General features: G+C 39.9%; 1 protein-coding gene across 2 annotated transcripts in view; it reads right to left on the reverse strand.

Annotated features, from left to right (window-relative positions):
- Positions 1 to 1998: 1998 nt before the first annotated feature.
- The window catches only part of LOC122765833 (pleckstrin homology domain-containing family A member 5-like), a 138727-nt gene continuing 114014 nt past the window's right edge, over positions 1999 to 26711 (reverse strand). The window contains exons 13-29 of one of the 2 annotated variants that reach the window (XM_044020271.1): positions 24364 to 24417; positions 22312 to 22392; positions 20774 to 20827; positions 20597 to 20677; positions 19619 to 19771; positions 16824 to 16925; positions 16632 to 16740; positions 15454 to 15500; positions 14910 to 15122; positions 13744 to 13876; positions 12906 to 13027; positions 11984 to 12175; positions 10488 to 10601; positions 10163 to 10282; positions 8712 to 8857; positions 7678 to 7877; positions 1999 to 6364 (exon numbers count right to left, since the gene is read on the reverse strand). In XM_044020271.1, the coding sequence (XP_043876206.1) occupies positions 6330 to 6364; positions 7678 to 7877; positions 8712 to 8857; positions 10163 to 10282; positions 10488 to 10601; positions 11984 to 12175; positions 12906 to 13027; positions 13744 to 13876; positions 14910 to 15122; positions 15454 to 15500; positions 16632 to 16740; positions 16824 to 16925; positions 19619 to 19771; positions 20597 to 20677; positions 20774 to 20827; positions 22312 to 22392; positions 24364 to 24417 (1956 nt within the window). In that variant the 3' untranslated portion in view covers positions 1999 to 6329. The remainder of the gene's footprint in view (positions 6365 to 7677; positions 7878 to 8711; positions 8858 to 10162; positions 10283 to 10487; positions 10602 to 11983; positions 12176 to 12905; positions 13028 to 13743; positions 13877 to 14909; positions 15123 to 15453; positions 15501 to 16631; positions 16741 to 16823; positions 16926 to 19618; positions 19772 to 20596; positions 20678 to 20773; positions 20828 to 22311; positions 22393 to 24363; positions 24418 to 26711) is intronic. The other variant, XM_044020270.1, reaches the window with a different exon arrangement.

Here is a 26711-nt window from a genome sequence, read left to right on the forward strand (position 1 = left end):
ATCATTTTCCATCAATTGCAAGAATAGTCTACACCATATTTCCCCAAAACTGTCTCTTTAAAGACAGCACACACTGTCTTGACCCAAATCACAATATAAATCATGATAAGAGCAAGGGATTGTGGGTCACGGGCAGATGCCAAATGGTGTGGCCTGCTGCCCCCCTTGTCCAGACATTGGTGGGGGTGGCCTACACAGTGGCTGTTTGGGGATCTGAGGCAGATCCCTTGTTTCTCTCCATTTATTTATTTCTTCTTATTATGATCATTGTTACTTCACCCCACAGAGTGATAACTCTAATCGACTCTATGCCAAGGAGATGTGCTGCACTGTGTGAGGCAAATGGTGGTAAAATGTTGACTATTATTATTAGAATTATTATTATGCTTGTTGTTACCACTCATATTTATGGATGCATGTGTAAATAATATAATAAAATATAGTCATAAACAATTATTATATATATATATATATAATCATGAATATTATTTTATTTGTTTATTTTTATATTCATCCCTTCCCTCTAACACCCATGATGAAGATTATGTTGAATGATCATGATGTATGTATGTCATGTCATGTGTCTTTTTATGTTTTATGTCTCTTTATGTGTGTAACTTTCTTTATAGAAGAAAAAAAAGATTCATAATTGATTACTAAATTATTTGCCAACTATTTTGTTAATTATTCCATTTGAGTGTAGTTGTTTTTTTTGCTACTGAAATGTGAAAATGATCTGGATTCTTTGCTCTAAATAACAAATTAATCAATAAAATGGTGTCATTTGGGTTTATGGTCTACTACTGACTTGTTTGTGTCACTTCAGTGAATGTGATAAATGTGTGTGTTTTTTATTATCATCAGTAGCATTTCTGCCAGCCTCAGGCTGGTTGTTATTCTCGGGGAACAATCAGTGCTGAATACGAGTCAGTCAGTATGTTTACATGCACAGTTTAATGAAGCTAAGGCCTACGTTCAACTTAAACAGGCAATTGGACAACATGCCAAGTATAGACACAGAGGAGGAAATCGATATATTGGCCATGTATGTCTGACTCTGCCTCCGTAGGTGGTGCTGTATCTCTCTATAAGCCAGTGCGTATTGAATCAGTTTCCTGTTGACCTTTACATCACAGAAAAAGAAACAGCGAGCGGCGAGATGGACAGTGAGATAGGCCGGCTGTCAGCTGCAGCATGCAGCAGCAAGGACAACATGCAAGCCTCAGCCCTCTCCTCTCTCTGCAGATATATACTGTGGAGAGAGACAAATAAATAAAATAATATCAGTAATTTAGCTGTTTGCATTGACAAATGGTGACTGGATAATAAAGAACGGAAAGTTGGAGCGCTCAGATCGGAATGTTTAGTTCATCCCACTCTCTAAAACTAGCAGCACTGTTAATAATGTAACAATTATTATTGTAATTATTATTACAATAAGTGGTTTCATGGTTAAAGAAAACAGTGGTGGTGGGGGGGTCGTCCACGGTGATGGATGGGCGATAATTAATTTGAATGATATGATTTGATTTCTGGGTCATTATAGATGAGTTGTAACTTAAATTAGATTAAGCATGGCTGTTCTGTGTCAAAGACCAGAGAGGAAATTTTGGTGCATACGCAGAATGCAAAGCATATGCAGGAGTAATAGGACTGGGAAATTCCAGGTTTGTCGACCAAGGCTAGCTAGATTTGAGTTGGACTAACGTGTTTACATGACATTAAGAAAAATGAATTATTGTCTTAGTTCGACTAAAATCAGACTTTCAACAAGCACATAAACGCACTCAGTAAGTCAATAAACAACCCACACAATAACCCACTCTCAACTATCACTTTCACTTCTCTTTTTGTGCTCATTTATGACAGGTTTTTCACAGGCAGGCTTCGTTTTTGCTGGGCAGGGCTGATAAAGTAAAAGGACGGAAAAACATTGTTGACATTCGGTCAAATAAAGACAAAATCATTATATGAGAAAATAAAAGCTACAAACACATCTTTAAGAACATCAACATTTATTTCACATGTTATAAAACAGATGGGTATGAACTTTTTGCATATTGACCCTAATAATAATAATAATAACCTCTTATAATTTTGATATTCACTATTCTTCTTTTCAGTGTTTACATAAATTATTCTATCTGGTTTTATTTATTTCTTTACACTTTTTACAACTCTTTTTATGTCCTGGAGCTCCCGAGTCCCACTTATTGCTTCGTACATGTGCTATTCCCCCAATCCTTCACCACCTCAAAGAGATTCAAACCCACAAACAAAAGAAGTCTCACCTGTGTAATGTCCCTCAGCCTCTTTGCTCTATAACATCTGAATAATGTAAACCAAAGTGAGAGACACAAAGAGAGCCGAACTGGAAATCCATCAGCAACAAGGAGAAACAATCACAACTCTTGCAAGAGACATATTTCTGTCCAAAAGGAAAACAGCAGCATGAAGGGGCACCTTGTTAACGTAAAAACCTGCTTTAAGTTTGTTCATATACTCTTTATATACTTATATATGTGTGTATAATCTTTTACAAGGCAGGTGTAAAGGGTGTGAAAATAGAGTGGAAAGCAAACAATTTAAAGTCAATAATTAATGGAAGATAAATCACTTAGGTGTGAGAGTAAATCACTGCATGTGTGTCACATTTTGGTGCTGAGCCCATCTTTTTTGCTCCTACAACATTTACAGCTCTAGTCTCCGCTCACCATCAGTGGGAAGTCAGGATGACTTTAACACTGACAAACGTTTCAAAAGTTGTGAGTAACAAAACACGTCAAATCCCAAAACAAGTCATACATACAGTGAAGATTGTGAAACCGTTTTTTTTCTTCATATTTTTAGCTCTAGTCAAACACTTAAAGACTAATTAAAGCTGGAGTAGGCAACATATATTTGGCATATTGTTGTTAATAATCCATAATTCCATAATAACCAAATTCAGCACAATGTAAATCAAGTGATCTGAGGGAGAGCTGGACTTCTGCACCTTCTCTAGACTCTGTTTCCAGCCTTTAGGCTAAATCTAACCTGTGACAGGAGGCTTTAACCAATCACATGGCAGTTATGAAAATGGGAGGGGCCTTCTAGTGGCTGTTCTACCAAGCTGAAATGCATGCACGGTCCAGCATTGGTAGCTAGCTACTAGGGATAAACCGGTATCGGAATCACTGGATTGGATTTTGGAAAGATAAAAACACGAAATCTGACGTAATCCAAAAATCCGATATATACTGTGCACAGACTGTAGCATAAAAATCAACAACAGCATTTCACTAATGTTGCAGGCTGCTAATCACTTTCTAGGAGAAGAATATTTGTTACAGTTGGACAATTATTAGCTTGAAATGGCTTCATAGTTTAAAATGTCGGATTGGTATCTTTATCGGTATAGAATAAGTTTGTGATATTGGTATTGTACATGAAAAAGTGATATTGTGCATTCCCTCGTAACAACTGCCCACATTGTAAAGAAAGCCATATAATTGCTCCAACTTTGGAAAATGATCATTTCTGTGTGTGGGCACCCGGAGCTCTACGACACAAAGTGATATGTAGCGGGACAACAAAAATGAGGGAGCATGGCAAATGGTCAGCGAAGCAGTCAGTGACGCCCGCGGCTTGATGTTGCTCAAAAATGCAGTGATCCCGTGTTTGTGTTTGGTGTGTACGCAGCACAAAAGAGAGATCATGTCAATATGGGTGGCACCTGGTCACCATTTACTTTGTTATTCAGCTTGACTGGATCAATTGTAAAACGTGCTAATTGTTGTGTTTATATTGCAGTCTGCATTTAGAATAAGTGGATACTTTACATATAACTACCCATCAGTAAAACAGAAAGTTCTGATGAACTCTAACTGCAACTGTCACTGGCTTGTATAACAAAGCAACCTTTTGAAGTAAATATTACAGTGACCTCCTACGACATGGACATGCCTGGAGATAGAGATAGACGTTCTTAAAGTGTAAAATGGACATAGTCTGAGTCTTGACAGTAAAGTAGAGCTGCAACAGTGTTGGTCCATAAAACCAGTGTTTCCCAAACCTATAAGTGATCGATGTTCTCAAATGTCATTTGTTGTTATTTCCACAAACCAACATTTTTCAGTTTTAATGATTTCTTTGTCAAATGGAGCAATGAAACCAAAAAAAATTCATATTTAAGAAGTTTCAATTCTATATATAAAAAATCTAAATATTTGACGATTAATTTAGCAATTGATTAGTAATCAATTAATTGAATAATCCATTCAGCCTTATAGTAAAGCCAATACGAAAGTGTATGTGACCCATATAAATGGCAATAAGGTGGTGACTCCACTGGTCTGTTTGTAAAACTATGCAAAATGAGCCTAATTTTCACTTGATGTCGGTTTTCCTGAGGGGTGTATGGTTTCAATCACTAGTTTCAGGTCTTCTTCATGATGTCCATTTTGTAAATCGTGGTCCCATTCAGAGTCAAAAAGATAATATATCATTTGGTTGTGGACCTTGTGTGACGGCAAGTTACTCACGAGCTACTGTCCAATAGGTTGCAGGTGAAAGTGGACAAGCAATACAAAACACGTACAACAGAAGTTGTAAGTCAGAACTGAGAATGATGTCATAGTTAAAAGTTAAACGCGTTCTTCCACTAATTTCCACTAAACATCACTAGTCAGATTATTTTGTGGTTAATATTAGGAATATAGCTCGGTTCGCTAACTAGCAAGCAAATCTACTCCATTTTCTAAACATGTTATGGAGTACATTTTACATAAAAGCATTGCAGCAACGTGTCCACAGACACTAGTGGAACAGTGCTCACACAGTAGTAAACTACACCTTTCACTCTGTGGACGCTCAGAGCAGCCATCTTGAAATGTGAATTTAGGGCATGAGGATTTACAAATTCATATGATGTCTCAAAGGACTATATGCTCAGAGCGTCACTTACAACTACCGCTAAATTATAAGCCAGCTCCTTAATTTACAGTCAGTTGTCACTAAGGGCTAATTTGAACTTTGTAAGTTAATGTTAGAGAATAAAACTTCCAATATTGATTAAAAACATTTATATTGTCTTTTTGTAGTTGTTTTGATAGTTAGTCCAGAGGGATTGAACATGGCCTAAAATGAAAAAGGCATTTTTTATGAGGGGACAACTGCATAACACTGCTTCCTCAGTGTACAGCCTCCACTAAATTGTATAATTCCTCGGTAACATCTGCAGATTGAAAACCAGGAAGTGACCGTGCATAGAGTCAATTGAAACTTCCAGTAACTGGGAACTTATGAAGCCCATGTAAGTGGAACACACAGTCAGGCCCACCATGCTCTTCTGAATAACGTTTCTTCTGGTTTAAGTAAAGTAAAAACAAGATGGTGCTGGAACAATATTAAAGTTCCAGCACAGTTAAGTTTGGACACACCAACATGATCACACGGAAAATAAACCGATTCAGACTCCGAAAGCTTGGAACCGAAAAAATATGTTTTTTCATCGAGAACACAGCCAGCATGCCCATGTGGGCCCCATAAGGATTATATTGGGGCTGAGAATATGAGTCCCAAGCTGGTTTGTTCATGGTTTCCATGGTGACCCCACCCGTGTTTTCCCACTTCGATCCCATGTCCCTTTCCAGGCTACCTGTGTTATAAGTGGACATGGGCTTGAAGTGGGCTAATTATGCAGGTCCCATATGGTTTCAGTAACATGAGTGGGGCCATGGACAAAACCTGCTTGTCTGTCCAAATATTACCCACACGGACATGCTGACTATGAAGGAACACAAAAAGGTAACAAACTAAGGAAGAGATCTCTGGAACAAAATGTTTCATGGCAATTTGGATGTTCCCTGAATTTCAAGGAACAACTTGCAGAAGCTCAACTGTCGTTTTTACTTGTGCATTCATGATTGTTGGATGGTGGAGCTTTTGTTCTGCTTATTTCACGGGCTGATTCACAGAGAGTACTGAGAGTCAGCATGAGTCATGTTTTCTTTCATATGGGCATATAGAATATTTCTTGCCTTGCTCAGACAGATTAACACAAGTTATTTCACAATCTTATATTTATGCATAAATGTTTTGGGACAACATATGGATGGCATGTCAGCATGGACAGATCTTTCTCTTGTCTTGCATGTGATGGCGGTCCATCAGCGTGTGGTTCAGTCTTTTAGCAGGGCTGCCGTCCTCTCACGCTCAGTCTCCTTGTGGGCTTGGAACAGTAGTATCAAAGTAGTTCTGTTGTAAGAAGCCGTGGAGCATGCTCTGTGCAGACTGGGCTACAATTGGGCTCGACGGGATGTTAGTGTAGACGTTGCAGGCGGCGTTACTCATGTGTCGCTGCTCACCAAGGTGAATGTCTGTGCTGCGGAGAGGAAAAAGGGGGAGAGAAATAGAAATATAAGATTCCAAATGTTGGTAGATCTTCTTTATAGTCATGCTGGTTATACGTGTACAAACAAATTCAATTAATTAAGAGACTGTAACTAAGGTGTCTCAAACACATCTAAAATAAACACAAAACAAGTTTAAATAAGGCTAACTTTGGGACAAATATACTGAAGGATACAAGATCAATAGTCAGTTGTCAATGGGAACTTTCCCATTATACGGTTTTAGCACTACTTGGCTTGACTCAACTCTACTTGTTGTTTTTGCTTTTCCATTAGGGACAGTACCTGGTGCAGTGATTCAGTGAACAAATCACTTTAAGTAACAGATTTTGTAGTGGCAAAAAAATCCTATTTTTCTCATGGTTCCTATGGTTTTGCTTGCAACTACTGAAAGGGCAAATGTTTTACGCGCAGAAGAAAAAGAAAAAAGGAGGAGGTTGTGGGTTCAATGGTCATTATGTTCTATTGTCAAAGATAAAAAGACAAAAAAGGGCGACATGATTTTATGATAAGAATCCTTTCAATGCTGTGCTGTGGTCAATGTGCTGCATACAGCAAGAGAATCCTAAGAGGATGTGTCACATATATTGGATAGTTTTATATGAGAGGGTGAACTGTGGTAGATGCCTCCCTCCGTCTTTATGCTAAGCTACTTAGCTGCTGGCTGTTGCTTTGCATGTCATTGGACAGAAACCACATAGCATGGCATCAAGTTTCTCTCTCATTCCCCTCAAAAAAAGCAAATGCAAAAGCAAAAACTTGTTTAGTCTGATCTTCAGATACTCACCTTTCAAAAACACTGCAGTTTGTGATTTGTCACTAGAGGGTGCTTTCTGCTTAGCTTGCAGGCCACATGTTTCATGACAGTATTATATATAAAAGCCTGAATGTCAACACTATGAAACATCAAACTCTGAGCTTAAATCTATTAAAATTATTTTTGACCAGTGAGAATGGGGATTATGTCAAACACAAATGTTATTTGGGAGAACGTAAATTCCTACAAAACAAAACAACGCAGATTAGTTGTGTAGGAGGGTTATTTTTGGGAGGCAGGGTTGGTTGATGACATATCTGTGCTGCCTCCTACACACTCTGGTGTCACCCTTTTCCTCAACTGCATGATCCTACTCGGTGTGACAGCATCATACCCTGATACACTCTCATCAGAACGTGGACGATGACTCGACCCTGATTGTCTGGCTCTGCTTTCCTCCAACATAACATGGATCTATAACTTCTCAACTGTCCGCTGTGAAGGTCACACGTGCCACAGCTCACTTACAAGCCAACATGTTGTTGTTGTTGTTGTGTTTCTTGTTGTCTGCCGTCAGCTGGTTGTTAGAGTCCAGGCTCCTCTCCAGCTTCTGCCCTCTGCTGGTCTGCTGCGTCATTTCTGCCTCCTCCTCCTTGGGCTCAGGGCTGGATGTCTCAGGGTCTGGCGTCTGGAGACTACAATCAGCAGAGGCAGCACACTGTGTAAAACTGAAGAAATGGCACAGCATCAATTTGATAAAGAGCATTTCATCTCTGACAGAAGAGCTGAAAATGTCTTTTCCTCATCGAGATGTTTTCAGTATTCTTTTGACTGACAGGAGGTGAAGGACAGTCATCTGAGGACTATTTTATAATGTTTTTTGTACCTTTTAATAAACAGGAGAGTGATTATTCCTCTGCACTGGAGTGTATGGAAAGATACTGACACACTGACAGTCTTCTCTGACTAGAAACTGAAGTTTGTCTTGTTTTGTAAGCCACGTTCACACCACACCAGAATTTGTAGTGAAATTCAGCAATTTTACATCACAACACACAAGAGTTGTTGATCCACTGCTGCCTACATCAGTAAGTTCAAATGTGTTATTTTAGTTTCTAATTGCTATATGCTGGCTAACAGTGGCTAACACCTTTATTGGTTACCTTCCTTACTCTCACCATTAGATCTCACACATTCTTACACACTAGATCTTGAAAGTGTAGACTGCTATTGGTAGCTTTATTATTTTACTGACAGTGTTGATGTCAAGACCACCTTAAAGACAGCAAGACCAGCGTGTAAGTCAACGCACAGACCAAACGATGACTCGATCACGTCTGGTGTGAGCACAGCATTATACCTAGGTCTATCCAGTTGCATACATTTTAATCTATGTCCATTGGTCATGCTTCTTGGAAGTGGGAGGTGACTATACCCTTTCCAGACTCATCTCACGTGGTCATTTAAGTGTGTGTTGATGATGACCAGCCTCATTAATCAAAGGAGTTGAGTTGGCCTTTGACATTCTGCTGTTAACCAGACGTTTTGGTGTTTTCACCTACCTGTTTTCTGTGGTGGTGTTTGTGGGTGAGCTCGTCAGATCTTGCTTCCTGCTGTCATCATCCTCAAAGGGCTCGAGGTTCATGATCTCAACATGCTGAGGCTTCGTGCCCAGGTCCAGAATCATTACCCTCTGACTTTCACACGGCTAGAAACACACAAACACACAATTCTTTAACTATGGCATTGACATTCATACATAAAAGGATGTCATTCTGTATTTCTCATAGACTTGCATACAAACCAGTAGAGACACCCCCTGATGGCCTTTCTGGACAATACAGGTTTCAGAAACTTACTATCAATATTTATAATTATTCCATGTGTTTTTGTTACCTTAGAATAAGCCCTTAATGTCTGTATCAGGAGAAAGTTTGCCATGTTGCACTACAATGTTTTTACAGTAGCCCCCAACATATAAACTACAGACTCTAAGAAGGTCACAGTACAAATAAATTAAAAATACATAAAGAAATAAACAAAGAATTATTTCCATGGAGCTTGATTGGTTGCTTCCAACTGGAGAGTAGCCCAGAAGCAGCTACTAATTGTGGCTAAAACCATAGGATAAACCCCTTAAAGTCAACCTGTCTTCCTCGGCTTTCCTACAAATCCTTTGTTATTACTTCAGATTACAAAAAGATGCTACTGTAGCTGGTTAGCTGCAGTGTGGCAGGCTGATTTGGGATTACACATGGTGAATTTAAGAGAGCTGCTGGATAATTAGATCCTCCACCATCTGTTGACTGTGAACCCTCCGGCTGTAGTTTCATTTCATTCAACTATAATTAAATTACACAATGCTAGGCCATGCTGTCTCTCCATCTATGTTCACGCTCATGTTCTTTCCCGTGTTTACGATTAATTTTGCGGTTATACTAAAGATCCACAGCGCTCCTTTCCGTCCTTTCTTTTTGAATGAAGACACATTCAGGATGTATTTGTGTGCATTTGGGCCTAAACTTAGAGCTGAGCTCTTAGTTTCTATGGACCATAGCCTACGATGCAGCAAAAATGAACGAGACTGGTGCTGGATTCTACCTGTCAGAGTTCACTGTCCCTTTAAATCCACCGCGATCGACCAATCACATATATTCAGTCTGAAAAATTTTGCAATAATATTGCAAAACATTTTCTTAACCATAAACTATATTTAACTTAGGGTTGTTTGATTGCTGCGAACAGATTCCTAGTTAGGGTGCGGTGACACCACATGCCAGTGCTTTTGTTGTTTTTTCAGCTCCTCACTGTTACCGGTGCTTCGAGAAGCTGTGTGTGTTTTCACCACTGAATGAAGATGGACAAGAAAAAACGCATTGCAGAATAACTAAATTGTGGCTGTTACAGCCTTCCCCATTCCTCAATTTATTCTAACACAAAGCTTGGCTTCTTGTTCAGATTAACAGCCACACATTGAGGCCTTGTCCACTGTAGCTGTGCATTGTTACAGTACCTCACTGTCTAGGCTGTTTATCTCCACCTTCTGCTCCTTCACATTCCCCAGGGTCATGGGTCTGCACTGCTGCATCTCCTGACAACTGTCATTTTTCAGCTCCTCTGCTCTCTGCATATCCTGGATATAGATAGAGAATCCATGACGATCAATCCATTGACAACTGATACATACAAAACATACTAATTAGCACTTCCTTTTGTCAAAGTTTTAGACTTTTTTTATTTAAAGAATAAGAAAATGTTGGAATTGGTTGCCTAATTGTGACATTTGACATTAAATATGTGCAAACAATATCTGTGAATGAGTGTGTCAGTGCACTGACCGTGTGAGTCCCAGCAGCTGTCCTGCTCTGTTCCATGTGAGACAACTTTAGCTGCTGCAAAGCTGCTTCCAGCTCTGCAGGGTCTGCACAGGCTCCCTCTGCCTGAGCCCGGCTCTACACACACACACACACACACACACATAGGTCAAGGACAACCAAAATGTGGTCCAAAAAAACATTCTTGACAAAAAAATATGAGAAACTGCCTATATTGAAAGTATGTGCACAAACAGTTGAAAGCAGTATAAAAAACGATTGTACTGATGAACACCCTTCACTCCGAAGATTTGCTCTTATACGGTAAGTGTGTTGCTGTAAAAGGCCCCTCTACATTAAAAATTCCCAAAAGTTGAAGGTAATCATTTTCCTCAGAGCTTTGGAAAGTCCCCAAAACAAAATGTACTGAAAAAATGATGTACGTAACCGTTTCTGTAAATGTGGTTTTAACTAACATGTATGTATTCTGCGGGAGTTCACACACAAATGGCCCTTTTCCATGGCATGGCACGGCATGGCACAGGTTGATTTTCCACTACAATAAAGTACCTATACTCAACGTGAGCAGAGTCATCACTGCACGGCGGAATGAAACTGTGACGGTGACTTTTTACATGTTGTTTTGTAAAGCAGTTGTTTTCTGAATCAGTACTTCCCCCATGACCAGAGCACAGTCACTGGACTGAAATACAATGGCAAGGTTTGTGATGCCGCTCCTGATCAGCAATGCTGTCCCTAAATACACCAGACTCCTCTGTTAAATATTTAAAATGTAGACATTTCCTTGGTAACTGTTGGAGATTAACCCACGTTTTTTAGGATCGTTAGAACTTTTTAACTACTACAGTTTGGCACTGTTCGGCTTGATTCTTGTGTTAGACGTCTCTTCCTGTGTCGGCAGTCTGACGATGCCATGTAGCAGGTACTAGGCTAGTGGAAACACAACCTGCAGTGTTGTGCTAAGGCGAGGCGGTGGAAACACGCCAAAACACACACACACAGTCCCACACGCAAACAACCGAGAGACACACGCAGAGGCCAGTGAATTCTAAGGTAGCTGGAAGTACATCTGTGTGTTTCATTATTCTACCATTATAAACATATTGATGATAATATCTACAATAATGTATTACATTTGTCTCACATTGTCCCAAAGCAACATTTAAATACAGGAGTGTACATTTACCGTGTATTGATCGTCTTCTCTTTGCTTTCTCAAGATTTAAACGTTCAGTGTTCAATGTTTCGGATCAGTTCAGAAGCAAAGTTAGTTGTGTATGTGGTCTCCCAAAATCAAGTCAGATTTGAAAATCCTCTAGTGTGAGGCAGGCAAGACATTCCAGAAGTTTGACAATGACAAGGAAACAAATTGATTGTTTGAGGCATTGAGTGCATTTTCAATTAAATTTTATTTGTATAGCACTGAGTTATTATCTCAAGGCACATTCTATTATAAGAAACCCTGTTAACAGGGCTAGTGTACTGTGTTTTGTTCTGACCTGCAGGGTTAGGAAAGGATTGTCCTTGTTGAAAGACGGTGAGCGGGATGGGGTTTCCCTCCTCTTCTCTCGCAGTGACGAAGCCTCCTGGTTTCTCCTCATCCTCTCCAGCTGTTCCTCCACACTCATCCTCATTCTGCCAACCTCTCGCTCCCCGAAGCCCAGATGATCCAGTACACTCCTGGGTCGATCCTGCACAGGAGCACATAACAGTCCACATTACCATTGCTTTGTTTATGGGGAAATGCAGAAAGATTTATGAATGAGAATGAGTGTGAGGGTCAGAATAAAGGACAACATTATGAAAAGAGACTGAAGAGACTAGAGGGCAGTTGGGTGGAGAACTATGAGCTGCTTTGAAGAGCTTTGAACATCAATGAAGAGAGGAACATAGAGGGAGAGAAAGATTTCAGAGGGATTAAGAGATGAGGATTAAAGCATGACTTCAAACTGTGGTAGGAAGCATTACACCTCTCAGTGTACAGCCTGCCAGAAATTATTAGCAGAAGAAGAAAAAAAGAACTTCTGTGTTGAAGAATTTATCAGCAGAAGAAGAGTGGTGGAAATCTAGAACTTTGAACTGTGATTAAAGTGGAACTTTGCAAGTCTGGTTAATGGTTTGCCTTGTCTCTATGGAGCTCCCCCTACAGTTTCAGAGTACATATTTTTAGGACACCACCGTAAACAACCATCTATCCATTGTCTACCGCTTTATTTCCATGCCAGTCAGTCACCGTTTTGCATGCTTCTATGTTTTTCAATTCTTTTCAATTTTCAATTCAACACTGTTTATCACTATATTTGCCTGTTAACACTCTACAAACTAATGCAAACAAGCAACGGCTTTGAAAAATGAATAAAGACGAAGAAGTTAGTCAATTCCATCATGTGTGCCTGTGTTGATGTTAAAGGCAGCACTTACTGATCTGGATTCAGGCTTCTTGGTTTTCCTCAAGGTGACGTAGGAAGCGATGGTGGAGGACTCAGGAGGGCTCATGGGGGATTTGGTTCTGGGAGGGACGATGCCCACTGGGCAGGGGGGACCTGTGTGGGGGACAATGGAGGCAGAACCCTGTCACTCACACATTAGCAAACAAACACTACAGCCGGGATAACTGCTCACACTGTGACAGAGGAGATTTTAAACGTGTTTTAAGAATGTTTAAAGAAACAGGAAACATTCTGATTTACAGATTAAGTACAGGCTAAACTATACTAAAGTCAGGTGTGTGGACTTATTTATGATAAAAGAAGAAAAAGGCCAATGTTTTGTATAATAAACCTACTGCTCATTGCTGTGGCTTTCTTTAAAGAATAGTTGTATCATTACGGTCTCTCGGAGCAGCACCCCTGAGCTTTTGCATGGTTGGTACAGTCCTTCCCAAACATTGTTGGGACCCACATATGGGTAGCGGGGTATTTTTTTACAGTCCCCAAAGAAACATTTCTCTTTGTGGAAATGATTTGTTTACCAAAATAAACAATATATTAGGTGTTACAGATGTGGCTGTAAAGTAGCCGCTACCTTATGAACGCATTTTTCCCTGTCACTATTTATTTTGTGATTTGGGACATGACAGTTTGACACCTTTAAAAAGTGGGTTCCCTGTCTGGTCCAGTTACGCACTCATCACACAGCCAGAAAATAAATAAATATTCCCAAAAATAAACAACAGGACAAGTATAACTTCCTGTTCAACGTCACAAGACACGCAGACAACCACACTGGGGTTTCCATATGAAAAGTTTTACAGTGGTACCTTTTGACACTGAGGTGTCTTTACTCTCTGAGCTCTCTGTCTTGTCCTTGTCCTCTCCGTTGGCCTCGTCCACTTCCTCCTTCACTGTGGTCAGCTCAGGCTCACTCTTATACAGACGATAGTCTGGAGCTTGCTGTGAGGAGGAAAGAGACATCGCTCAGGTCAGAACAGACACTTACTCCTCTGATACACAGCTGAACTAAAGAGTGAACCTCTAAGCTTTGTTGACTTGGATCATTTCTTAGAAATGAATTTCCCAAATGTCACTTTCACAACTGTAGATATTTTTGCATGTGCAAAGATCACAGGGTAAAACATTTCATTTTATTAATATTTGAAGAAACAATACTCATAATGATTATAAGATCATTATGTCTCTGAATATCACAATCCTCTGAAATTACATCTTAATTTTATTGCAACTGTGTGATTTAACAAATGTAATTTAAAAAAAACAGTTATTTCAGAAGATTATGATATTCTGAAGATGAAATCATTTAAGATGTTAAGAAGAAAGTTACAATTTCATACCGAGTAATGCAATTTTTATTTTAAATAAGTAAAAATGTTTTGTCACAAGAATAAGCAGCAAAGCTATGACAACATGTCAATTCTTCTGTTCAGATTGATTTAGATTTAAAATAAATAATCAATTCTGAAACTGTAAAAGGTCTTTTTATGAATATCAGTGTATATATCTTAAAAAGAAAAGTTGAAGTTTAACAACACAACAAGTTATCATTTAAAAAGTCTGTGTCTCCAACTGTCCTTTCTCAAAGGTCAAGTCCAAGTCATCAGCTCTCGAGTCTGAGTCAAGTTATGCAAATTAGGTCAGTGAGACTCAAGTCCTATAACACCTGTGTGTAGATACTAGACACTGGATGCAAACTTAACTTAACTACACATTAAATGATCTTCACAATGATGGAAATGGTCTGATGACTCCATGGAGGCGGGACAACTATAGGTGAGCAACAGTGGTGACTGGATAGAGCGTGGGCTGGTTGGGGGGGCCGGGGTGATGAATGAATCACATGACTGTGTTACTTCAGTATTTAGGATGGAGCTGAGGTATGACAATGATGACAAGCAGAGCATGGACTGATGACGGTCACGTGATGGAGGGAGTACGCATATGGGGGAGGGCACGTGGCGGTCGTCCTTACGCTGTGCGCGGCATTCCTGGGGCCAGCCTTGCGGTCCTCGGGGCGCGCCGTATGGGGGGGCAGGCGGCCGCTGGTATGCATGTGGTGGTGGTGGGGCGGCGGCGGCTTGTGAGGCCGCTCGGACGAGTCGTAATACTGGGGGAGTGGCGGGCGGGGGGGCACGTTGTTGCCCTCCACTATGGGGGGGTTGAGGGCCAGTGGCGGTAGCACTGTCTGTTAACAACACACCAGAGCTCATTCCGAGGAAATCGTTACTGGATTTTACTGTAGAAGCTGCTTTAAAGCCTCATGAGTCTCACACAGCCACCTTCAGGATGCTGGAATAATGGTGCGTTCCATGTGTAGTTGGAACACAACAGATCAGTCATATACATAACACGTTTGTTAAATAATAAACGGAAATCGAAATCGTGAAAACAAAACATTCTCCCTTCAAAGAGGCTTTTGAGACACATGACAAAAGCCATATTTGAATAATCCGAGAGTAAGAGTGGTATAATATGGAGGTTTAACGTGTGCAGTGTGTGCTGGGACACTGCCTTACCTCATTCTTTTGTTCACTAGAGAGCGGTTTAGAACCAGGGAAATCTGCTGAATAAAAAGCAAAGAGAGACAATTGGAAAGTTACTTGAGCATTATGTATAACAAAGGACACATTAAAAGTATTTGTAATCATATTCTCAAGATGGGTTTTCTTCAGTATCTTAAAGCGATACTTCAGGATGCTCCCTCTTACTGAAACACAGATTTAACTGACTTAACAAAAAAGCTCACCTAAAAAAATAAAAGCCTGCTTAAGTCTACTATAACATTAGAGTGTGTTTGCTGCTCTGTCTCGCAGTTAAACAGCCTTTTCAAGCTGAAAATTGTAGTTTGTTCATTGTTGACTCTCCTGCACCGAAGTCCATGGAGAAAATGCGGGATTTGATCTCACGATGACACAGAAAGTACTGGTCTGATTCATGTGCAGTGATGCACTGATTTTCTCTATGGACTTTCATTTCCAGTCATAAAAGTCTTTCTGTGAGAAAAATGATGCACATATTCTCCAGATGTCATAGACTAAACTGGTTTCTCTTCTGCTTGTGGATGTTACTAATCTTCCCCATTTCCCATCTTTGTGATCCATGTGGAAACAGACTCTCTCTCGAGCAATATTATCAGACCTGACTGAGGGAGTATGCAAAATGTGTGTGACGAAAATGTTCCTGTCCAAACAATTATATATAATGTTTTGTTGTGCTATTCATAGAAATAAATATACCGTTTCATGTTTTTTTTTAATTTTAATAGTATTTAGTTTATTGTTGTAGTAAAACCATAAACACATTTTATGTTATCTTTCATTTTAGTAGTTATTCTTGGAAAAAATTTTTTTTTATGTTTTCTTTAGTTTTAGTGCACTATAGTGCACTATTTTAGTGCAATATAGTGCACTATTTTAGTGCACTATATGTGCAGCTAAAAACATAATTGACACCTAGGCCCTCTGCACCACCTTCTCTCGATCTGGCTTTCAAAAAAGGCCACTGACTTATTTTTTTTACTACTTCCTGTGTAAACCTTTTGCCATAATCTGATATTCTCATGACAAATTACTTCTCATGCATGCGCAGAGGGTACAAGGTAGCGGGCAGTTGCCTCATGTCTATGTGCTGTAGCACACGCAACCCAAACTTCGATGGCATGAATCTGAGAATAAGTGTTATTCGAGACTCTCACTGTTATCTGTGCGACGCTGCGGCTTGTTTTTGGTCAGAGCCTCCATCACGTCCTGGATCCTCCACAGCTCCTTCTGGATCTGGATGTGGCGCTGGCTCGGAGGCTCTGTCTGAGGAGACATACATGCAAAAATACTGTTAAAAGCTTAACCACCCGAGAAAGTGTGTGTGTGTGCATGTGTGCGTGAATTACTTGTGGGCTGCCCAGGGCCTCCAGCTGCTCCAGCAGGTTGGACTTGGCCAGAGTGACGTCTGCCTCCAGCCGGTCATAATCCCTCCAGGAGCGCTCCAGCTCCTGGAACCAGCACACCAGCCAACATCAAGGTGTGACATTCATTTTTACTTCCTGTTTTCCAAAAGACTTATCATATTATGTCCAGCATACATGGTTCCAATTACAGGGGAGCGAAGAGGAGTCCTAAATAGGACACAAACTCCCCTGAAAACCTACTTTGAGCCAACGAGGGAGAGCTTAGTCTGAAACAATGTTTATTTTTGTGTCACAGGTCACAGAGTTTATGTTTCCCCCGTGTGTGTGCGTGGGTTTTCTGCAGGTTCTCTGGTTTCCTCCCACAGTCCAAAAACATGCAGATCTAGGGATTAGGCAAATTGGACATGCTAAATTGACCATAGGTAGAAGATGAGTTAGTGAGTGAGTGAGTAAGTGAACTAATTTGGTTGTCTTCTGTCTACTCTCAGGTATGCCAGCGATGAATTAATTGTGTCAATGGGACTTTCTGAGCCGTACTTCTAAGAAAAATTGATCTTCAATACAACCGGCTGCACAAAGAAACAGAGCGGCACAGTTAGTACTTGGAATTCTGCTCAAAAAGGTCATATTTTTCCCTCTGGAAGTTGCTTCTGTCATAGTGAATGACCTCTACTCTGATAAAGTGAATGGTTTGTGAAGTCCATTTTGCAGCCTGGAGTGTAGTTTTTGAAACCACAACCATATTTAGATGATCAGAGATGGAGCCTAGAAGAGCGCATTATCTGTAACTTATTGAACAGTATATTTGTCAATCACACAATGTCCGTGCCCAAATATGTGCAGTGCTTTATGCTCTACATCAGTGGCTCCAAACCTTTTTTTCTCTGAAGCCCCCCTCGCTTGTGTCAAAGTCAAGGCAAGGTAAGGCAGGTTTATTTGTGTAGCGCTATTCTTACACAAGGCAATTCATAGTGCTTTACAGAGGCAAGTAAATACATTGGAAATCAAACCAAAATCAATTAAAAATAAATGATAGAAATAAAAACAAGAAACAATTTAAAATCAAGCACACAAAGAATGTTTCATCTGTTCTGTGTTTGCCCTCCCTTATTTGTCCCCTATATGAAAAAGTCACAGTGCTTACACTCCCACTCAGGTCCCCTCAGTCTCCAAGACTCGACAAGTGCTCTTTTACTTGTTCTTCCCATTTCTAATCAGTCCCCTTTTAACTCGGAGAAACACCGAACAGATAAAGCATCTGTCGACTTAAAATTAACATAACATTGGAATGTAATTTAAAATCATGAAACATCATTAAACAAGCATATATGACAGTTAAAGTGGTTAAAATTGGCAATATCAGAAAACTGCAGTAAACAATAATGTTTTCAATGTTAAAATTCAGGTCTCAGTTCACAACTACACCAAGATTTCTGGCTTGGTCTGTGGTTTTTAGTGTCATTGAGTCAAGTTGGCCACTGACATCAAGCCTCGCGTTTTTGGGACCAAAAACAATGACTTCTGTCTTTGTTTTTGTTTGTTTTTATAGACAAGCCAGGCCCCCCAACCTTAACACCTGCATGCACACACACCAAAAGAATCAAGCGAATAATTACAAAGGTTTATATGCAGAAATAGACAGCTACCATATAAATAAACTTCCATAAAATCAAAACAAAGGCAGCTCTTGAGATATTGCCTTGTTTTCTTTTTGGTACGATGACTCTTTGGTACTTTTATATTTTTCAAACATGATATTTTAGAATGCGATCGGGTATAGTCGCTAACTGACCTGATGAGTCTTGCACAGTAATGGTCACAAAAGTTCAGAGGTCACAGAGGTGTTGCCAAATTGGCTATTTATTACCAACACAGGTGGACACAAACATTGGTTTTAATTTGGGTGATACTGAGTGCTGATTATCCAACAGAGTGCAGGGCTGGACTGGTAATCTGGCATACCAGGCATTTTCTCAGTGGCTGACACAGATCTTGTTTTCCACCTTAAGGCCGGCCAACACTAACAGGCTGAACACAGGCCCATTGGTTGATTAACTATACTGACACTGGGCTGGCTGAATCATATTTATTACCGCAGGCTGGGGGGTGGGCTGGCAGGTAAGGCACGGACAGTGGATCTTGGTTTACGTCCTATACTGACACTGGGCTGGCCCCAATCATTACTCTCTCTAGTCCTCCTCAAGCCACCTCCGACTTCAGAGTTTAAAATTGAATGCAGTAGCTGGGGGTTGACTAGAGACACAGTAGGATACGTGTATAAATGGAATATCTCACACAAATCTGTAATGTGTAGGTGTTTAATGGTAATGGTAAATGGTCTGTAGTTATTTTTCTAGTCTTTACACCACAGTTAAATTACACTTTAATGACTGTCAATTGTGATACTGATGAGTACTGTGTCTCTGCATCTCTGCAGTGAGTTGATGACAACAATAATAATCATTTTTTTGCATGTTGAAGAACTGTTGGTAAAACATGCCATGAGGTGCACATGTAGAGAACACGACAGCCAGATTGAAGAAAATAAGAAAACAGGGCAAAGGGTTTCCAGCGATCTCCAGTGTCTCTGTGTGACCGTCCCCTGTGGGTTTGACTCAAGAAACAGTTCTTGAAACTTCTACTACATCTCAACTATTGAGGCCACTGTGTTCCTGGGAACTACCACTGGACGCCTCCTGTCTTGAAGAGCTTCTCATCGATAAACCCCCTCCACCTGTCTCACAGTAAGGAGTATGTGTGGTGTGTGTTGTGCTCACAGCGTTGACTCTGGTCAGCTCTCTGCAGGTGCTCAGCAGGCCATTCTGTAGCACGTCCCTCTGCTGGACCAGACTCTGTGTGGCTGCTGCTCCACTGCCGCTCTGGTCACTCAGCTCCTGACTGGCTGACAGCAGGGCTGTCTCTAGCGTGTGCTGCCACACACACACACACACAGTCACATTACTTCAGGGGGCATAACATTGGGATTTAGATCAAATTTTGAAACACATCTTCACCTTAAAGTGGCAGTTTAGGCTCTTTAAAATGCATTTGTATAAGGTAGTCACACACAGTCAGAGTCTTACATATAGCTGACTGTGCAGTGTGTGCCCCCTGTGCTTAGACCCACATGAGACAGGTAGACACACTCTCAATAAAAATGTCTTAGCATAATGAAATCTATACCACCTGTTCACTATCTTATAATAATAATAATAATGATAATAATAACAATAATGATAATAATAATAATAATAATAATAATAATAATGTATGTTTGCAGCTAGAAAAAGGAGAAACAGAACAAATCTGAACACAGAATGTAATCCTTGCTTAAAAAAATGTGTTTAGCTTGCAGGGAAACAGCAGTTGCTCATTCAGTGCAGTCTCATTTGGTAAGTTTGTGTCACTCAGGTAAATCTGAATGTAGGATTTCAAACGCCGAGGATACAAAATGACACATGAACTTACCGATGGAGGCAGAAATGGACCAACAACTCATGTGTGCTTTGATGTTAAATCATTGATTGTCTTTATGGACTTAGGACAGTGAGCCTTTGTGCTTGTCTTTCACATGTGGGTTTTAGGCACAGAGAACATGCATAGCACGGTTAGCTATCTATAAGAAGCTAAATATAAGTCACTTCCACATACACACAAAACTGAAGCGTTTTATCATGTAAACACACGCATTAACACACTTGCTTTTATATCTTAGTGAGGACACATCATTGACACACACACACACAGTGCTGTACCTTCTCTCTGTGTAGCTGCTGCAGTTTCTCCTCCTGCATCCTCACTGCCTTATCCTGCTCACACAGTCTGCTCAGCTTGGTCTGTCACACAAAGACACACATGAATTTAATGTTAATATAACATAAATCTACACAAAAACCTGTATCTGTAAAGGTGCGTGTGTGTGTGTGTCTTACGTCTAGGTCAGCCTCCTCTGTGTGCTGGACAACTGTATTGTCTTCTGTGTTGACCTGAAAGGAGGAGGCACAGTCAGAAATAGGCAGCAGGGGGCAACAATTGCACATCTGTTAGGAGGGACAGCTGAGAGCTGCAGCCATGAAGAGTTCTCTACCCAGAATGCTGTTTTATTTGGGGGACAGAATGACAAATCTTTCTAATTTACTTTTTCCAATGCATAATGAGGACATAATCTATGTTAATCAAAGGGACATCTGGACATATCATCTGCTATCAATAATGAGAATCATACAGAATTTTGAAAAAGATTCTCATTTGCCCCCAAAGATTGCAGCTGGAGAAAAGACACTCATCATTTCCCTCTTGCTGTTCATCCCAGAGGCAGTGAGTGAGGGGATGAAGGGATGAGCGTATGGGGGATATTCACTAATCTCGTGTAGCTTCCCTTGAAGCTGTTTACCCAGGTGTTACCACAGAGACTGTAGCTGAACAGTGTAATGCAGAGAAAGACAGATGGAGGTGTAGCCTGAGAGAACACATGCACACAAATCACATTTCCCTGTGATGTGTTTGACCCACACCTGCAGTTTGAACACCGTTGATGTTGTCGCTCTTTACTGAAAATCTGAGTTTCAACTTTTACCAGCAGATTGGATTTATGACATCATAACTCATCCTGCTCTAATATTAGCAATGTATTCAAGTTTAATATGAAAACTTGATTTGAGTATAATGAACAATGGCAATTGTCTTTCACTGATATACTCTAGGAAACATTTGAATCCAAAACAAAACAAACATATTCTTTGATTCTGGCTCTTTCACTGAACACTAAATATCTCTATTAAGCTTCTAACTTGTTGATTTGACTTTGTTTAAACTAAAAGTCCTTATCAATCCTTATAGCAACCTATTGGATGTGAGCTGAAAGTGGGCAAACACAGGTGGGGCCACCATGGAAATGATGGACAAAACCACTTGGGACCCATAATGTCAGCTCAAATAGTAACCTTATAGCTCAAAACATTGACATGCTGGCAGGGAATGGAGAGAGACAGTGAGATGAAAGGAGAGGAGAGGAGAGGAGAGGAGAGGAGAGGGAGGGAGGGGAGAGGAGAGGAGGGGCTGCAACCACAAATAATGTAATGATGACATCTGGGAAGGACTGCTGAGTGATATCTGGGACTGATTGCATCCAAAGTGGTAAAACAAGAGGTTTGATGGTGATGGGGTTGAATACACAACCACTGGACTACCAGGGCAACGATCTGGTTTGAGTCTGTTTTAATTCAGTCAACTCAAAATGGAAGAGTTCATTAAGTAACAACAGAGATTTCTGATTTGGGGAAAGCTATTTAGGGTTTATGAGGTTGTGTACATTGTGTACATTACTTGACTGAACTCTTCAATTGAAGTACATTGGACTGTATTGGTTGTTGAGTGTTTTTAACCCAACAACAGTAAAAAATAAAGTATGTCCACAGACAAGTGGACTGCCTTGACACAGTCTCAAGCCAGAGCATGCCAAAGACCTTACTTGCTGGTAGAGTTGTGGCCTCGGTGCTGAGTTCTCGATCATTGTATGAATCATGAAGATTAGAGGCTCATTCTCCTTTGTCTTGTGGCACACCATGGAGAAAGAGGATACAATAGTGTAATAATAACACAACTGGAAGTAATCCAATGGTCATTGAGTGACTCAGTAACCATTCCTAGTCTTAAAATGTACTGTTCTACCATGACACTATGCTTCAAGACCTTACTACAACCAGATAAAACATTGAATACCCCCAGTTAGCAATGATTGCAAGCAGTCATGGATTTAAATTAAATTACGAGCATGATGCACTGGAGATGGCCCTTGGATCTTCATTGGTTTGAGTGAGTAGATCACTTTTAAGTACCCAAACTGGGTCAGATCCAGATAATGCGGTTTTGTTGTTTTGCCCTGGAACTGTCCTCAAGGCTGGTTTTGAAAGGTTTTAGGGAGGTTTTCAACATTTATTTTAAATTGGCCCAAATTTCTATGCTAGATGCTATGCTAGTTACATGTTACGGGTTGCTTTCACATTGAAGCTTCAAGCTCAAACAACATGAATTTTAAGATAAATATCTAACATGGGTTTTAATTTTGCAGCAGTTGATATGTGGTATACTATGACCAGTAGTTACTTCCGGGAAATCTGGGAAAACATCATTGAGAAACAATGGAGCAAGAAACATGATATAAACAGTGAAATATTGAGTGATTCTGGTTTAGCATTAAAGGACTGTGCCAACATACATTACATGGACAAAAGTATTTGGCCACACCTGTTAAGTATTGAATTCAGGTGTTTCAGGCTTTGGGCTGTGCCCTTTATCTCCAATGAAGGACAAACTTAATGTTGGACAATGCTGTGCTTCCAACTTTGTGGCAGCAGTTTGAGGCAGACCCTTTTCTATTCCAACATTATTGTGCCTGAGTGCACAAAGCATATAAAGACAGGTTTGGTGTGGAAGAACTTGACTGGCCTGCACAGAGCCCTGACCTCAACCCCATCGAGCATGTAGTAGTTGTAGTTAGTTAGTTGTAGATGTCACTCCTACACATGCTGACCGAGGCTGGTGTCTCACCGAAGCACATGACCTTTTCAGAGCAAAGCAGTTGTACTGAATAATGCAAAAACTGTGGGAATACAAAATCTACAGGAAAATAATCGGCACATTTAAATACCTGCTTTGCCTCTCTGAACTGTCCGCTAATTAAGTTTGCCTTCCAATTAGCATGGCACACAGCATTCTGTAATATGGTGTTAAGACGATGGAGGGGGAATTTTCCCATTGACTTCCCTTTTTTATATTTACTGCTAACAATTCTGTACCCAAACAAGGCTGCACAGGTTATTGTTTAAGCACACACACTGCACTCACGAAGACATTTGATGTTAATTAAGGTCACTTGGATGAACTTGCAATTATTTTTCTGCTTCAATCCACTATAATGTCATTTAAATCCTATTTCCTCCAGTTTAGTGTTCCTTCTTTGTTATACAAGTTTATTGTTGTGAGTGACAGACACACTGCAAACCATATTTATTCTGGATTAGTTTCACTATTATAAGACAGTAGCTTCCCAAACCGCGAATGACCTAATAAGATAATATGATACACTACCTTTCACAATCCCACAATCTGTTAAAATTCATATCACAACATGATATTATAATTTATGGTAGAGGATTAGGATTCTGTGAAAAAAACGTTTTGGAAAATGGAAAAATGGAAAAAAAAGAGTTTCTGAGAATTTCTTTCTCAGAATACCCTATTACAAAAGATATTTCACATCCTAATCCTCTATATATTGCAGAAAGACATTTGTGTAAATTTCTTTCAGTGTGTTGCAGCCCTAACCCAAAATTTACATTGGTTTCAAAATGAAACCAATGGCCATTAAATCATATAAATACATAGGTCCACCCTTACTTGAATAACCTATGGCATGCTCTGACAAGCTTAGAAAAAAAAAAAAAAGTAAAATGAAATAAAGACGGGTACAAAATTAGCCAGAATCAGACATGGACCAATGTGTAGGCCCAGACAATCTCACCTGACTGTCCAAGTAAACAAGGTTCCTTTGGAGGTGATGTGAAAGAACATCAGTCTGCAGTAGTCACAGAATGAGAATGAGAGAAGCCAGGCAAAGTGCCAGAAGCAGACAGGAGTAGGAGGGAGATGACAGAGAAAGGGAATAAAAAAAGAGGAGTCAAAGGCCCATTTCAGGTGACAGGAGAAGATTGTAGAGAGAAGAAAAATATGGATGTGATAGATCTTTGGAGATATGGAACTGCAGATTCATATATTTTATATTTACTTTTCTGTGAGAATAATGTTGATCAATGATTTATTAACATAATGTTCAGAAAAAGGTGACGTAATTCCCAAGAACAAGCGTCAAATTATATTCCCCTGGTGTGGGTGTGTTTTTTCTGCTGTAGAGTCATGTAAAAAAGGAATATAGTGTGTACATGCTAATACAGCATTCAAGTAGTAAGAAGGCTTAAGTAGCTATTCAAGAACAACAGCATTTTAAAAGAAGAGGTTGATTTTGAATAGCTTTTATATTGTCAATTTTTTCGTATGTCATTTTCAATCTTTTCAATAAAACTGATACTTTTTGCAAGACTTGACTTCACGGAAGCCGAGAGTCATGGTTGCTACTACATTTTTTCAGTCCTTTTTCTCAAGATCAGGGAATAATTCATTTGTTAAATGAGAAAAATTAGTGCATGACCACGAGACAACAAGGCCCGTTCTCTCACATCGTTATCCCGTGATCACGGACTGAAAACATATAACAGGGACTATGGCGAAGGTCCCTGTTATATTGATCAGCAGTACTGTCAGGAGACAAACTGTTTGTAATATTACTGTATATGTAGATGAATACATTCTTTTCAATTCAAATTCAAATTCAAATTCAAAGTGTTTATTGTCATATGCACAGTAAAGAAACACGTTTCCCTGTACAATGAAATTCTTACTTTGCTGTCCACTCAAAAACACCAGCACTGATGTGAAATAACTTGCACTGTAAGAAGTCGTTTCTCAGTATGCAAAGATGTACTAGCACGACTGGAGTACATACTCGCCAAGTATGGGAGTCCTTGTTCTATTGTTTGAATGGCGGGTGGCCAATTCTACTTTTACATTAAAAACAAAATAATGCATCAACAACAAATCTATTGATCACACCAAGTATCTAATGACAGAGACATCTGAGCCAGTGGATCATTTCAACAGGACAGGCCTAGGTAGTGCTGCTCTGTGCCAGGCACTGTGTCCACGAGCATCCGCAAAGACGGAGCTGATCACCTCCGACAATGTCGCAGCCAAACTGTAAATATGTTGTATCTTAATACACAAACCACATTCTAAATGACTCATTTCTCACCTAAAAGGATCTTAAAACAGTGTTCCGGGAAAAATAACTAAAATATATTTGTTTTCTCTGCCGCTATGTTCCGGCAAAATGCATTCAAGTGGATACATGGCTTTCCCAAGTACGCACAAGTCCGTTTTACCAAGTATGCATCGGGCGGAGCGAGAACACTTTCCGGGTATGAGAACCGTACTCGCTGCTCGTGTACTTGTGAATTGGAACAGGACTTGAAGCTGATGACGTTTCACAAGTACGGGAGCACGCAAGTACAGAGAAGTATGGATATTGAGAAATTGCAGAAATTGAAATTATTTACTGAATTAGGAAAAATAATAAATATGTAAGCCTCGTGATCAATTTACCATATCCACAATCCAAAATGCAACCCTTCACATGCATATCATTTGGATGGCAAGAGTAATCACACATTACTTCAAGCCATTTACTCCAAAACACATGACAGCATGCTATACATCTTTTTCTGCAACACAGGGTTGAAGCCAGACATGATGTGCACTTACTGGTAATGTGCATGCATAATAAAATAACTTTAAATAAATTCCACATACACATTAAGGTTATACTTAAACAATCATAAATGAAACAGTACGCTGATGGGTACCAACCAGAACTTATGCCGCAAATGGAATGTTGTTTAATGCATCAGCTCTGATGCATCCATGCTATCCTGGACCACAACTGCACAGAAACCTCTGGCCGACATGCAAAAAAAGGGAAGATGAAAAAAAAAGACCCAAGGCACCAATTCCCCAGCATGAAACTGCACCCATCAGTCTGCACAAGACAACACTGCAGAATCAAAATTGAACCTGGTGAGTTGACAATATTGTCCAAACAGACAGGCAATTTAAATAAATTCTGTGGAAAAGAAATCACTCAAATTTGTTGTCTACAAAGAATTATTTATTTTTTTTATCTTTTGCATTGTCCGATGTACACTTTTAGATGATTTCAATTAATATTATTGCGTTTAGTTATCCTGCAGCACCAAATAA

Source organism: Solea senegalensis, linkage group LG3, assembly GCF_019176455.1.
Source record: "Solea senegalensis isolate Sse05_10M linkage group LG3, IFAPA_SoseM_1, whole genome shotgun sequence".
NCBI classification, from domain to species: domain Eukaryota; kingdom Metazoa; phylum Chordata; class Actinopteri; order Pleuronectiformes; family Soleidae; genus Solea; species Solea senegalensis.